General features: G+C 49.8%; 2 protein-coding genes across 2 annotated transcripts; both read right to left on the minus strand.

The window, feature by feature from the left end:
• Nucleotides 1-1,231: 1,231 nt before the first annotated feature.
• Nucleotides 1,232-7,019, minus strand: GGI43DRAFT_235879 (WD40 repeat domain-containing protein). Its single transcript, XM_083200597.1, has 4 exons — nucleotides 6,103-7,019; nucleotides 5,912-6,038; nucleotides 5,537-5,845; nucleotides 1,232-5,447 (listed from the first exon to the last, which is right to left on the minus strand). Exons 1-4 carry the CDS (start codon nucleotides 6,518-6,520, stop codon nucleotides 1,259-1,261), a joined length of 5,043 nt encoding a protein of 1,680 aa, XP_083063822.1. The 5' UTR covers nucleotides 6,521-7,019; the 3' UTR covers nucleotides 1,232-1,258.
• Nucleotides 7,020-11,592: 4,573 nt separating this feature from the next.
• GGI43DRAFT_380209 (uncharacterized protein) lies at nucleotides 11,593-11,936 on the minus strand (the record flags this gene model as incomplete). Its single annotated transcript, XM_083202949.1, has 2 exons — nucleotides 11,593-11,649; nucleotides 11,724-11,936. The coding sequence occupies 2 exons, from the start codon at nucleotides 11,934-11,936 to the stop codon at nucleotides 11,593-11,595; spliced, it is 270 nt and encodes an 89-aa protein (XP_083063823.1).
• Nucleotides 11,937-15,583: the final 3,647 nt, after the last annotated feature.

Genomic DNA, 15,583 nt, shown 5'->3' on the forward strand with positions numbered 1-15,583 from the left:
CTGCGATTGCCGTGCTGCCCTAAGCAATGGAGATGACACTTGAGGGAGGTTTCACTCTGCAGAGAACTCTCCCCCGTCGCGTGGCGGGCTGGATTACGATCGCGGAGGGCGTGGGTTGGATGGGCGAGACGGAGAATGCCGACATCATTTTTTGTCTTTTTTTTCTCCCAGTATTATTAGTATTAAATAATTAATAGTCTTTTAAAAAAAAAAAAAAAAAAAGAAGAAAAAAAAATACTACATCATTGAAAAGCCATTTAATTTTTATTCTAAGTTGTTAATACGACGCCAAAAACGCTGTAATGTGGTCAAATGGCGGCAGTTGAACCCCACCATCCATGTCACACGCAGCACCTACACTTGCAAAGGTGAAGCTATCGCGGCCTATCAGAGTGGTGAAGCTCTTACTCTTATACATAAAACATCACATTATGAATCAATGAAAAGACAAAAATGCGCAAAATAAAAGACTTATATAATTTTGCATCAGCTACCTCACTCAATACATAAAAAGAATAAAAAAAGCAAATAGTATTGCCGCGAGGCAGCATTATATAGAACGCTAAGTCTGTCCGGCACAGCCGCATCTCGTGTAGCACTTTATGCAATCTGTCTCGCATGTGCGCGTGTGTACGCACGTTTTCTCTTCTCTTTTTTCCCTTTCTCTTAGCCGTATTGAGACGTCGCCGTCTTCCGCCCTTTCACATGTTTTTTGTTTTTGCTCCAAATCCGTCATCAGTCATAAAGAAGTAAAATAGTAAGTCGAAAGGAAGAAAAAAGGTCTCCAAGCCAGGATGTACATTGCCCCGTGAGCACACATGAGAGATTCAAGATTGAATCGCACACAGGCCATCTATCCGATAAGAGAAAGAAGAGAAGCCCTCCGATGCATATATCACAAAAATTCAACGTGTCAAACGAGAAACGGAGAAAAGAAAATTATCTGCTAAAATTGCACGCATGCAATAAAGACAGTCGACATAGAACAAACAGAGAGGAAGAAGAAGAAGAAGAAGAAGAAGAAGAAGAAATGAAGAGTAACAGAAATGAAACAAATATAGAGATAGCCGTCATACTATTCCAGAAACCAAGACCTTCCATATCACACCAGGGTTTTTGCTTGCAAGATGCTGCGAATAGAGTATTCGCATCCAGAGAGGTAAGAAAACTAATAAACAGAAAAATAATAAAATATCAAAGGTGAACAAGTCGCTGTGTAGAGAAGGGGGCGTCATTCAGCCATATTGCGACCCGTTCATCAAAACATCCCGCTTGACATCTTCCTACCATGTCCCTCAATCGGTGATCGAACGACATCCCGATCATACAGGACAGGAGGCGGCAAGCCCGCTACGGGAGATCGAAGATAGCCCATGCCGGCGCTCGCATCGCTGAAAGCCTCAAGCGGTGACCTGATGATGCTAATAGCTCCATCTTTGCGGCTGCGGCTGCCCGAGCGAAGACGTTCGGTGGCTTTGCTCATGCGACCAGAGAGACTGCCTTCTCCAAGGCTGCGGCCTCGGTTGTGTCCCTTGACAGGCGGTTCGGGAGGAGGAATCACTGGTACCATGCCATCGTTGGGAGCAGCTGCCATGGGCTCCTCCGTCTCATCGTCATCCATGACAATCTCAATCATGCCTGAGGCCAGCGTCCCAGCAATGGGAGGCTGTCGTCTAACATGTGGCAAGGGAGGAGGTGGCGGAGGAGGTGGAACTGCCAGATGCTGCAACTCCTTCAGAAAAGTAAGAGGCGCCGAAGGAGGTGGGGGCGGTGGAGGAGGCACCAGTTCGCTCCTCTGTCGGCGCCATTCCGTCTCAACAATGTCATCGAGACCCTTGCCCTCGTTGGCACTTCCTTTTCTCATGAAGCGAGGTTGTTGGGATGGTTCCTCAGGGATCGGCGCAGACATGCTTCGCGGAATCATTGGTCGAGTTGGAGGTTGGTAAACCGTTGAGGGCAGCTGATAAACTGTTGATGGCAACAACGTCAGCGGCTGCTGTTGCTCTTGTTGCTGCTGCTGCTGCTGCTCTTGCTCTTGTCGTTGCTGCTGCTGCTGCTGTTGTTGCTGCTGTTGCTGTTGTTGCTGCTGATGTTGATAATAATACTCTTCGTCTTCGTCCTTCTGCAACGCCCTATTCTTTTCCAAGGTGTATTGTGGAGAGTACTTAGGCGAACTCGTTGGGGAATACTTCTGGGAGAACGTTGTAGGAACTGGAGGTGGCGGCAGCTCGCCATTCTCATCCTCATCCGTCTGGAGAATGAGTCTCATCGCCTTTGGGGTAGCAGGCAGACCAATTTGTGGCCCATTTCGAGCATACATGCTCCTCGGAGGCTCTGTTGCGGAGCGAGGAGGAAGATCATCAGGCAACACCTCATCATCAGCCTCCACTAGAGGAGGGGGCTTCCTAGGTGATAATATCTCGCTAGGGTGGGGAATTTGAGGGCCCATCTGTCGCTTTGCAAGAGATTTTCGTCGTTCCTCGAGCTCCCGTGCAGCTTGTTCTTTCTTCCGCTGTCTTTCATCCTTCATCTTTCGCAAATCGCCAGCGTGCTCTGTAGATGCAGCTCGGATATGAGGCAACAGTGGAGCTGCGTCATGAGCGTCACTGGCCGCCGCTTTTCGGCGGGTTTCTGGGTTTTCACGTCGACTCATAGCAGGAGAACTACCAATGTGGCCAACGCTCCGACTGTGCTTGGCTCTGAATTCTTCTTGAGCCTGCATAGCCTTCTTGAAGTCTTCTTCGTCTTCTGACCCCTGGTAATGCATCGCCGTTGCCGACAGTGGCACTGGCGACGTTGGTGACCGCGGAGCCGATCTGCTTCGCCCTTGGCTTCGTCCACGAGTATCCAAGGGTGGCAGGCGCCTGCCATCAGGGCTACGTCCATGGCTGGACGTTCGTCCGCTTGTCTTTCCGCTCTTTGCCACACTCGCTTTTCGAATCGTCAAGGGCTCAACAGGATTCTCGAAATTACGAGTGCTGAGGATAGCCAAGTCTTCCGGAGACATTGGGACAGGGGACGTAGGAGACCGTTTTGGTTTGGTCCAAGATCTGGCCGAGTTTCTACCACGTTCTTCAGATGGGTCACGCGACTTGGCTCGTCGCTCTCGGCTGGTGTGACGGCCAGTGGATGGGTCCCTTTTCCGGTCCTTGCTTCCGTTCCTGCTTCCAGCCCCTCTGGAGTAGTGCTGGGCCGCTTCCAGGCTGTGAATGTAATCATCCTTGTGGCGAGTGTTTGATCGGTGACTACGACCGGCGCTTGAGTTGGATGTGATGGAACCTGCCACAGAACCTCCAAGAGGAGCGGTACTAGGGCCAGTGCCACGGCGACGGGTAGGCCAGTGGTAGCGGTTGGACGAAGCGTTTGATTGTTCAGGAGACATCGTGTCCAGCTGTGTCATAGGCTGCAGCTGCAGATGCAGATGCGCGGGAATCCGGTCCCGGGAGCCGTTTCGCTGTGCTGCGTGGACTTCCTGTAGTCTGCTCATAATAGCGTGGTCGGGAGATGGAGGGCGCTCATTCGTATATTCGCCCGCATATCCCTGAACGACAGGCGGGAATTTTTCTCGCATCATCATCGGACTGGCTGTAGCAGCACGCTGCATCGCAAGTCCCGTTGTCATGTTGTCTTGTGTCGCAGACGACTTGCGAGAGTGGCTTGCTCGCTGCTCCTTAGGCGCTTCAGCGGACTGCATGACAGCTCCAATATTTTTCAGACTATTCCTGTCAAAAGCAGACTCTCCAATTGAGGGCAAGCGCCCACGATTGAACATTTGGCCGCCGGCGCGGGCTGACGTTGGCGTATTGAACCGGCTATTGTTCGATGGTCGAAGAAACGCAGTCGCAGGGTCATAGGCACCACTTGGAGATATAGCCGACTCAGCAATCGGGGTTACTCCAGCCGCAATGGGAGTTTGGCCGCCATCAGCCTGCGAGTAGAACTTGGCCTTCTGGTTCTGGTCTCCGAATGACGTGACCAGCTTCAGTGCTGATGCTTTGGCAACGCTGCGCTGAGGGCCCAGCTGGATTCCTGGGGGTGATAGTGGAGGGCTCAGCACCTCAGGGATACTCGGTGTGACGGTTTGGAAACTGAGTTGCGCAGCTGACGGTGAGGTCCAAGGCTCTGAAGATTCCTGGTCGGTACATGCAAAGCAGCGAATCGCCAGCTGTTGCTGGCCATGCTTAATCGCCCATTCACCCCATTTCTTGACGATGGCAACTTGGCGCTCCCAGACGCTAGGAAAAGCTACACAAGTGAGAATGAGAGCCTCCATATACATCTTGTGCGAGATATAGATTTCAATGGCATCATTATAATCTCCCATGCCCAGCATAATCGTCACTGCAACGTGAATATCGCCGTTCTCCAGGAGGCGCTGGACATAGACGCGACCGAGCTTGTGTTGAGACGCATGGCCACCAATGGAACTCAGTGCCAACAGCATCCAGTCTGATGAAGTCATATTCTGGGAGCTAGCAGCTACAATGCCCGAGTCGAAATCACCCAGCCACTTGGCAAGCAAAATACGGTTTGCTGATCCGGCAGGATGACGACTCATCTCGTCGCGAATAAGATCGTCCACTTCTTTGTTCCATCCAAAGATGGTGTTGAGCATCTGTCGACGCAAATCGTCATTGGTGAGATGGGGGTAATTGGATGGTATCGGATGTTTATACGGGAGGTCGCTCAGACGTGAACGAGTATACTTGAACAGATCTTGCACTTTGGTCTCATCAGCAGGGCTCCTTGGCACCTCGTGTCTCAAACGAGAAGGTCTAAGTTTAGACTTGGATGAGGCCAACGACGGAGCACTTGTTGTGGGAAGCGAGTATCCCATCGAATAGTTGTCTAGCTCCTGTTGCTGCTGCTGCTGCTGCTGCGCCTGCCGTCCCACTGTAGAAGTTTTCAAGGACGATCCGGCAGAGATATATGTTCCCTCCGTCATGGGTCGCGACCTCAGCGATCCCGCTGGCCTGCCAGGCGTGCGTGAACCTGCCGAAGACTTTGACAAGGATGACATACCACTCCGGCTAGAGGCTGGGCTGCCCGAATCATAAACTTCGTTGCTAGGTACTTCGGGGGCATTGTGCTTTACTAGGCGCTGGAAAGGAGATAGATGATCGTCGTCACTTTCGGAGACGCCCATCTCGAGAGGTATAGAGCTTGACTCGGACTCTGATGTGTGAATTGTCGTAGCCGAGTGTACTGACCTACCTCCTGTCTCTTCAGAAGTGGGGGGAGATGGCGGAAGGACACCCGCGGGGTGCTGCACGTTGGCTACCATGATAGCTGGAGAGTTGAGATCGAATTGCTGTACAGTGTTATTCGGTCCGAGGGTAAAGAGGCTCGCTCCGGGGCCGTAGAGAGCTACGCCTTTTACATGCTCCAGCGTTGGGATAGAGTCCCTAGTAACATGCCTTGTTCTAACGTCCCACGAAAACGTCTCCCTGATTAATAAGTAAGCACAAGAACCGCCACCAAAAGCAAGAGGCCGCGCGCTTAGGCTGTGGCAGGTTAAGACAAGGGGGGCACATACGAGTCTGAGTATTGGATAACGCGGCCGTTCTTGGACCATCCCATCCAATTGGGGCCGGCCTGGTAGTTCTCATTCCTCCGGAGCGCCCTGACTACCTTGGGGTCCTCTGCGTTGTACGACTTGGACACACTCCAGACCCGCAGGTCGCCGTCGTGCATCTGGACAGCCAGCATGTCCGACTTTTGCTTTGAGGACGATGCGTGCCAGGCAAGCGTGACAATGGGTGATGGTCCCCTCGAAGTTGTTAAGTTGTGTAAGATAGTAAAGCGAGGCTGTAATGTCGCGATTAAAAGCGACCCATTTTGATAGCTAGATGTCGACTCAGTAAATAATGCACTATAGATCTTGGCATTTTATTATATATATCTGGCTTACCCAATGGCAAAGGTTCGGCAGTCAGACGACGGAGCTAATGCCGTCACTGCAATCTGATCTATCGTCCTGGCTGAGATGTGCTCGGACGTTGTTGGCTCAAAGAGAATGATATTTCCTTGGGTGTTGCCTATAGAGCCAAATGTATTAGTTCATGTCTTCCAGCTGTGCAGTATTCGTGAGCCGTCTCTTACCAAATGCTACGTTTCCATTACGCATCCATGCAGCAACTGTGAGCGTCTCGTACGAAACGAAACGAGAAATCTCATCACCAGTCATCAAGTCCCACACAATAGCAGTCTGTCCAGCGTCATAGCTCACGACAAAACGGCCAGCACCAATTTCACTCTGGTTGTCCACTGCAATCAGTTGGATATCGTCCACATGACGAGAGAATCTTCGCTCGATGGTGAGAGTATCATGGTGGCAGCACACTATTGACGGACCCTGGGCGTAGAGGAAAACGGATGCCGTGGCGGCTGAGGGGATGAAGTATTTGAGGTCCTTTGCTGTCGGCATTTTTGAGACTTCTGGTTGTGATGGATGGCCTCTTGCGGTCGATGATTTACCGGACCGATTGGAAGCGGCATGGTTATGTGATGTGGACGACATGGCTGCGGTTTTGCTGTCGAATCTTCCACGATGGCCAGCAGTATCAGGCCCAAAATTATATTCACCGATCTAGTCGGCCGGGCGCCTCTGCGTCTGCAGGGACGGTCTTCCCCCAAAAATGCAAAGCGCACTAAGCTCGTGAGACAGTACCAGATCCGGTGTCACAATCCTATTGCCAGGCCAATGGTCTGACTCTAAAGGAGAGCTCTCTGGGCGACAAGCTGCGCGTTCTTTAGGTATCAACCATCACATGGAACCCAGCTACTGCCCACTCCCGGACACACAAGCTTCAGCAGCGATGCAATCAACCAGGTATCTGGTTTCTTTTCGGGCCGTCGACAGATGAGAAGCAAATTATCAAGAATGTATTGGACTCGGTAAGGATGAGCGTCGAATTGGTCGATTGGCGGTAGGAAAACAAGCTGTCAAGTTTGTCGTCGAAGAGGTTTTGAGGATGCAAGGCTTAGCCAGAAGGCTACGACAAGGCAAACGGAAAAGAAAAGGTCAGGCAGGCTAACGGAAGAGGGCAGCGTCACAGCTTTGCATATAAGAGAGCACTCGTAGGCAAAAGGAACGAAGGTTTCTGTGATATGCCGGAGAATGTTAGGGGAGGGGCTGATTTGATTAGCTCGGCGCTTGTTCGAGCCGCCTAGGGATGCTCCTGTTCGAGGATCAGGAGTTGCGGATGATGCAGGCGGATGCAGGAGGTTTTGGCAGGATGCAGAATGGTGGTCACCCGGATAGGAAGCCAGCAAGCGAGGAGAGCTTCTCTTTGTCCGCTCAGGCTTGCTTATTTCCTCTTCTGCTACTCTTCCCAAGCCTGGTGAGACGGCCAAGATCAGAAGAGGAAAAGAGAAGAAGAAGAGGAGAAGTAGGTAAAAAAAAGAGAAATACGGAGCAGGTCGAGAGGTGTGGCCCTGGTCCAGATTCTAGTCCAGGATTAGGCGCAAGACACACACCACTCACACGCGGTGAGGCAGGTAGCTGCTTAGCAGTATATGGACAGGTTGGCGAGGAGGATTAGAAACTGGAGGTACGAACAGTTTCTCGCAGCAGTAGCACCAAGTCTAAGTAATAAGACCTGGCTGGGGTCTGGTGTGATGGGTCCGATGGAGAGGAGCCAGACGAGCATGGCGCCTATGCGGCCGTGGGCGAGGCCTGTCAGTGGATGGGGTTGGCTGCCATATAAAATTAGAGTGCAAAAGCTGCTAACGGCGGCCGTCTTGGGAATGGAGCGGATCCGGTCCGGCAGCCAGAGACAGGCCACGGCGACCAATGCGAGTCGAAGCTGCAAAACGCTTGTGCCTACAATTGCTCATGCATGGTGCCCATGTTTCGACTATCTGCAGCATCACGGCTCGCAAACGTCCAGAACCGTGGTAGCAGTGCCCATAGCTGCAACTGTACCTACCTCGCTACCGAGCACCGGTACCGAGTCGAGGTGCCAAACACGCTGCAACGCTGCCATCGTCGTCATTCTAATCTGGGCTGGGGGCCAGGCACCTTTTTTCCCTTGACCTCTTTTCACCCTCTTTTTGGTCCCAGCGAGCCGCCCAGATAGTCGCCTCCTACGCGCGTACGTCCGCAGTGGGCCCAGCTAAGCATTGACGAGGCGAAAATAGTCGGGCGAGGCAAATGGCGATTGGGAGCCAACTAGGAATCATGGGCTCAGATCCTCAGACGGACAAATTGACGACAGGTGATGTACACGCGCTAGCGGGCTGCGTACCGCTGCTGGAGTAAAGGTCCCCTTGTATGCAGAAAGGGCCCTTGCTTAGCCTCGCACCCTGGACAAGACATAGATATCAGCCTATCAGCACCTCAGAAAGCAACGAGGCCTTGGGCGAATAGCTGGCGTTCGATTGCAGCTGCATTCTTTCCCGTGCAGTATTGCTGGTAATGGTGGTACTGCTTATACATATGTATATGCACTCCGTATCCCATGTTCCCGCGCGGATGCACGAGAGAACGCCATTTGCGACAAGGTGCGTCTATCTGCAATATCTTGGACTCGTTGTATGCACTGATATCTTACCGTACAAGTACATACGTCCGAGTCTTACTACGAGAAGCGAGCTCCCTCGGCTCCTTTCCTTACCCCGACTTGCGGCGCCTTTCACCGTTGCATCGATGGTTCCACCGCTGGCGATCTGGCTTCTGTGCGAGGATGCTGGACATTTCAGAGTGATTGAGCGGTGCCTTGCAGGGGGAGGAAACGGCGCAGCCTGTGCTGTGAGACCTGCAGCGAGCACCGGCGCCGTATCGTATCTTGAGCCGTCGATTGTCCTCCACAATGAGCTCTGGAGAATGCATCGACACGAGTGGCCTCTTTCGTTTCATTCGTGCGTTTGCTCTGCCCTGCGCTGCTCTGCATTGCCTCATCTCGCCTCGCCACAGGCAGCTCGCAGACTGATCGTCCGTCTCGTCATGGCCAGCCATCCATATCGCTGAGGTCGTTCGAACCCGAGGTGGTCAAGCGCAGACGCATGGCTGGAGCAGGCGATTTTGGGCTGCGGTCGAAAGCGGGGCGGCGAGGGCCTGTGGCTCAATGGCAGCGGCCGTCGAAGCGCCGAGGTGTGTCGCGGCTGCTGATTGGACGCGCCAAATGCAGGTGCGCGCCGCAGCCTGGCCAATCGGCGGCTCGATCACGCCTGGCTGCAGGGATCTAATCGCTCTATCCCGGCCCGCTAAGCTGCGCCGCAGGGACCAGGGATGCACCACCAAAACTCATCGTCTATTGCAGATATTAGTGGCCAGTGGCTGACGACCGTGATAAATGCGTGCAATCTCAATCAACAGCAGTCTCTGCGCATAATTGCGGCATCCAGCAATTAAAGCTCTACCGCCATATCACGATCTCGTCAAATCACAAATCACCAGCGCTCGCACATCCTTGTCCTGCTTCTATCGCGGCTGCACTTGCTTGTATCAGATGATTCATGAGACAGATAGATTCCAGCTTGCATCCGCCCGCCGGCCTTAGGATTCCATTTCTCTTATTTATCGCCTTTCCCCGAGTTCTATTTACTGCTAGCCTCTTCTTGAATCAACGCGCTAACAGGTTTCTCCAGCAAGCTTGTCCGCGGTCTCCGCAATCACATCTATCCGGCTGCTCTTGTAGCATCTACCTCTCATCTCATTTGTTTCGCAAAGCAAACCCCTGGTGATCCTGCCGCTGCAGGGAATCATTCTTTACAACACTATCCTAGCAAAGCGGCATGCCCAGTTCAGGCTGGCAATGGAGACTCTTCTGCTCGTATCTTCCGCGGTAGCAAAATGCCGAAAACACACGTGCGACATGCTTTGCAATGTCTTAGACTCGTTATCAAAGCTCCATGTGCGCAGCCATCTGGCCATCCGCTATACATAGGATCGCGCTCTCTTCACATGCGAGCTAATCATTCCAAGTCAATTACCATTATTATCAGTAAACTAAACTATTGTTATAGTAATTTACTCCATATCACGCAAAGCCACGACGGGAAGGATTCAAGACAAGCAGATATCACACTGCTAGGCAGCAAAATCTATCCCAGTCTAAGTGGGTGATGGCCACTTGAGACATACAAGTAGGCGCCACCAGCCATGCTGGTCTCTCGGCGACCAACAACAAGTTTACTAAATTGGGAACCCATTGAGGCCCAACGACGACAAACCCGCCGACTTATACGGAGTACTATCTCGCTTTGTTGCCGCACCCTGTCGGACTGTGACCTTGTGACGCAGCTTCTGGCCATTCCTCTTTTCATTTTCGTCACACTCAACGTCCAAAACTATCATGACCAGTGCGCCATTCCGTGGACGACATTAATTAAACCGCCAAGCATGGCACGACCACGTTTTCTACTCCGAGACAAGACAGGGAGCCCAAAACATGAGGACCACATGCACGAAGACTTGGCATAATAGGGTGTCATTAATTTATGTCAATCTTTCCTTTCAGCTATATCGGCATGCGTCCTCGACCAACCCACAGATGATATACCTCCTTTCAATCTCGGATGGCGGAACCCCTTCCGAGATATTGTTGAACGTTGGTGCAGGACCTACGGGGCAGCTGTTATCGTCTGTGTCACATCAGAGCGGAGAGTCTTGAAATACGGTGAAGCAAACGGCATCAGGAGCCAAGACAATCGTGACGTGGGGAGTCCGAGCCACCCTTGCCAGATTACATGCCTTGTGTAGCAACTTGCTGCGGTTGTTGGCATATCCGGCCTCGCTTCGGTCGTCAAGAAATACGAACAACTAGCCAGGACGTCTGTGAGTATCACTTAACTTTCGACCACGTAGCCCAGCTTCAGGTTCCAAATCTGATTCTCGCAGTGATATCATGTTATGCTTCGTATGACTGTCTGATTGCACAATTACCTAATTTAGAATTATGCACGGGACAGTCTCGGTGACTCATCTGATGTTCTCAGCCATTGTTTTCAGCTGGTATTTCTAACCAACGTTTTCAGCTGATGTTTAGCCCAATGGCCCCAAGCTTGGACAGCTTTTTTTTTTTTTCTGTCATATTGGTGGTCCACAAAGGTTCTGTAGATATAGTATGTAGAAATCTGTTCGGTAAATCTCTCCAAGAAATCTTAGACCACCCGGTGAGATTGTTGGTTTGCGGCAACCAGCTACTGTTTGACCAATCTGAAAGTATATCTCTAATAAATGACGAATATTATCTAAAAAAAAAAAAAAAAAAAAAATTGTAGTGTACCATCATTTATGTTAGGAAAATAGTTATAAAGTCCAAGGCATCTTGTCTTTGCTGCAGCAAAGGCAAAGGGCTGTCTCTTTTCCCATCCATCAGACATTTCTCCATTCCAAGCATGTTTTCGAAGTTAGGAAAGACGAAAAAGCAAGATATTTTCACGCACCATGTGATTTCCAAGCACAGCATATACCCATTGATTCTTTGTTGTGTAATAGATATCTCTTTCCAACGCAATCTCTAGATATTTCTAAAATCAAGACTTCAAGTTTCACATGCACATTCTTTCTCTCTTCCAATTAACGATGGCTCCTATCGAGTGTTGGTGAATCGAGGGCCTCTTAAACCATCTGAGGCGTTTCTTTCATTAAGCATCCGAGATCTTCCAGTCTTCCCTCTGATATATTGCCGTTGGTATGCCTTCCTATATCGAGCTGCCAATTAACTTGTAACAGCCTACTTCTTTCAAAGTCATTGCCAGAGCCGGTTTATAAGTACGCGTGACCAAAGCTGATACCGAGGCCAGAACGTATTCGGAGTGACTCCTTGAAGTGCCTCCTTGGAGTCAGTAACACAGTACTCCCACGGGTCAAAGTCATCATCTTCTTTCACGATGTCCTTGATTATAGTAACCCGCGGGCCTTCCAAGCCAGAAATGCAGATGGATAAAAGCAAAAAAGAACGCAGTTGAATAGAACCTGCTTGGGACATTTGAGAAATTTTGGCTACAACAAGGAAGGGCAATATATATATATATATATATATATATATATATATATTTCACATAAAGTAGCGAGTCTGTAAGAGACTATTCCGTAGCTATCTCAAAACTTCTCTCAACCGATTTTTAAACATATTATTATTACGAGAAAAAAGAAGCTATTAAGAAGAGATGCCAGTAAGATCTTTATTAATACTTTGTCAATGATTATAACCGCCGACCATTCTGAGTTGTTGAATATTTTGGAATAAATGGCTCTTCTGGTTGTAAAATTGCCTCCACCTCCTTGTATAAAAGACATAAATCTTGGTCTCTTGAAGGGGAGTAGAATACGAGGTGACAAGAAGCAGAATAGTTGGCAAAGCGGACTCCAATGTCGTTGCGACTAAAAGATTTTACCTGTATGAAGGCATTTACTCGTATGAAAGAGCCTGGCCATCTCTGCTGAAGAAGAAATAAGAGAGATCAAACATGGATATAATACGTTGAGATTGCTTAATTATGCTCTCCCAATGACAAAACACTTGAAAATCCATTTAGCTCTCTTTGCTCTTTCTGTGGCAACTCAATCGTGACTTTTTTCACACCATTCGAGATTACTTGTCCGTAATAAACGCTGTATCTAAAAAGAAATATGCTATATACTACCGTTTAAAAGCTCAAAATTACAGTCTAAAGATTTAAGATGCTATAAGCGAAAATAAAAAGATTAAACATGTCAAGTCAGGATAAAAGCACCCCTTCCGTTAGTGATTGGGCAAGTTCGTATTCTCATGACGAAGCGAGATAAACAAGATTATTCAACCAAACACTCTCATTTCTCGTCAAGAATACACAGTTCAATAGTGCCATCACACCCACTCATTATCAATCCAGGTACCGCAAATAGATATATAACGGCGCTTGGATAGAAGGCGTTGTGATATCAGATATCACATAACTCAATCCCCCCTCCCTCATCCCGCACCCTCCACATCTCAAATGCCCAACATCAAAGCACATGCATTAGATTTTGGGGCGCAGATCACATTCAGCCATGTCAAACATATACTATAGGCTACCGCTCAGTCTCAGCTTCTTCCAAGGAGCCGCCCCCAGCGTCGCAATCACGGCCAATCCTTGACAAAAGAACCGCCACTGACATGAAGCTCAGATCACGACACCTGGGGATTTGACGGGCCCTGGGCCTTTTTCCTCTCGCAGCACCGAAGTTGCCGCCGCTTAAAAGCAATCACAGCCATTCACGCGCGGCATCACATGGGGCGTACACTTAAACAGCGCTCAGAATAGTCACAGCTTATCGAACGATACGAAAGAGGAGAGCACTAGCTGTCTAGCTATCTTGCCAAGGCCATTTGATTTCGCATAACGCGGTCGGCCTGAAAAGCCCCCATCGGAGTCAGAGATGCTAATTATAATGCCGCAATGAGGTCTTTGTATTGACATGACGATGAGCTCAAGTGACCAAAGCTGCAAAAGCATCTGATACGTCGAAAATCCATCCAGTCTCCTCTCCACGTGGTTGGTCGATTTACAGCCAATGATGGCACTGCAACCGTAGCATTCGGCGACTACCTGCAGCGAATAAGGTAGCAGTAATGCAGCCCTACAAGTCCATTGGCCACCTGAAATCCGAACCCCCAGCAAAGCTGCCTTGACAGCCCCCAACCCCCATCCTGTGATAGGGCAGAAGATCAGCGGGGGAGAAAACCCTCAACAGGCAGAATCGTTATCCGTTTGGGAATTTTCACGTGCTGTCACTGAGTGGACAGATGGAATCCCGAGGGAACGAACCAGCGGCCAGCGATGGCGAATTACAATTTACACCCCATAGATGGAGTACAACGTTGCTGTCAAATGTTAAGAATAAGAGAAAATGTCGGGGTTCAACCCCACAGTAAGGAACCTGTAACCAAGCTGGGAAGGCGTCCAAAGAAGAAGTTCATAAAGAGAATGAGACGGAGAACCAACCAATATAGACAGTCAGACAGAAGAAGAAAAGTCTGATGCCCAAATGGTAGCATCAACGACACACACCCCAGCAACACATCACATTCAGGTACACACTCTATTCGGAGCGCATAAGAAAGTGAAAACGAAGAAAAGAGAAGCTGCATGCAATTCAGCCCCCTCCACGGCACGCCTACACACCACTGGAAGATTATTATGCATCCCCCAAACACCTCATCACCCAGCTAGTGCCGACCAAGCCCTATTGCCAGCAACCACCCCAGAGAAGGCGGAGTAATACATATTCACAAGTAAGCTGGAGCTGGCTGGGCTGCGCAGCACTGAGTAAGCAGGCTGAAAGGGCTTACGACCACTATTATTCCGTTACTTTTTCGGGGGCAGAAAAAAGACCGCAGCAAAATGAGACAAGAATAGCAATGCCTAGTGTTACTTGGTAATCAGCTTTCAGCCAGACCGCAAGTCTCTCTTACACCGACCATCTCAGCCCTCAGGCGGTGATAACAGCGAATGTATGCCAGCACAGCTGGAACCCACTCGGTGTGCAAGGGTATTCATGCACGAGGAAGAAAAAAAAAATAGAAAAAAATGAGGTACAGCAAATGAATACCACGTCAAATGTGTGCGACGCATGCAATTTACCGAGATAAGGTGCAGAGACAAGAGAGAGGTGAGTGTGTGAGTGATAGTGTGCTTCCTGTACCAGCAGCCCAAGCTTTGCACTTCACATGCAACCTTGCTGCATCGATCGTGCCTACATCGTACATGAGACAAACATCGGGGAGGGAGGGGTTGGGACCACTTACAGCACACTTGTCTGCAAACCTGTCTATCGCGGGCAGCGCATTCCGGCGAGCCGCCTGCTGTAAGGCAGTTCTTTTCTACTATCGCCCTGCATGAGGAGGGGGGAAGTTAATTTATTTACTTTTCGAGCTCTCCTCTCCCTTGCGTGTGAAAGCTCACAAAGTGTACAACACACCAATTAATTAATAAATAAGGGAGAAAATGACTGGTGATAAAAAAAAACAAGGAAAGGGAAAAAGGTTTATAAAACGCCCTGCATAGATTAGCACTGGCAAGGTCAGGTTTTCTCAGCCCGCTAACGAAAGTATACCATTAGCGATCCAACCAACACTGACAGTCGGACACAGCTGCGAATCCTTTGGCATCAATTACTCATATAACACGTCGCATTGAAACAAAAAAGAATAAAAGTGTAAGAATGACAAAAGGAAAAAAAAATTGTAATCACGGCGGCCGCCGATAAACACTGCTGCGCACGATGCAACACTTTTGCTTTTTCATTTTAGCATGAATTAATTATTGCTCGGTTTCACAAGATAGTAGTAGCAAAAAAGAAAAGAAGAGGAAACACTCCCCCTCCATGTGACAACGGAAAGCAATCCCGAAAGTGGAAATACTGTAAACAGCACACGATGCCGACCCGACAAGAGCGACAAGGGCGACAAGAGCGACAAGAGCGCGTTAGCTCTAGCTAGGTCGTCGAGCTCGCGCACGCTAGGTACGCACATCCGAGAGGCACTTCACTTCACTCGGCGGGAAAAGAGCGAAAATGGAGGGGACGCCACAGTGTCGCACCGCATAGGGTCGGTGAGCAACACCCTGCAGCGTGGCGCTTTTTCTCTCATTAATGCTCAAAGAAGCAAGC

Source organism: Trichoderma evansii (assembly GCF_050947405.1).
Source record: "Trichoderma evansii strain SZMC 28006 chromosome Unknown GGI43scaffold_3, whole genome shotgun sequence".
In the NCBI taxonomy this organism is placed as follows: domain Eukaryota; kingdom Fungi; phylum Ascomycota; class Sordariomycetes; order Hypocreales; family Hypocreaceae; genus Trichoderma; species Trichoderma evansii.

What these genes read in the sequence shown, in the direction of transcription:
- GGI43DRAFT_235879 (XM_083200597.1), bottom strand. Translation starts at nt 6,520, where the DNA reads ATGTCGTCCACATCACATAACCATGCCGCTTCCAATCGGTCCGGTAAA. An exon ending in TAATGGAAACGTAGCATTTG is followed by an intron (nt 6,039 to 6,102) that starts GTAAGAGACGGC and finishes TTGGCTCTATAG; the next exon opens with GCAACACCCAAGGAAATATC. An exon ending in TGCCGAACCTTTGCCATTGG is followed by an intron (nt 5,846 to 5,911) that starts GTAAGCCAGATA and finishes GTCGACATCTAG; the next exon opens with CTATCAAAATGGGTCGCTTT.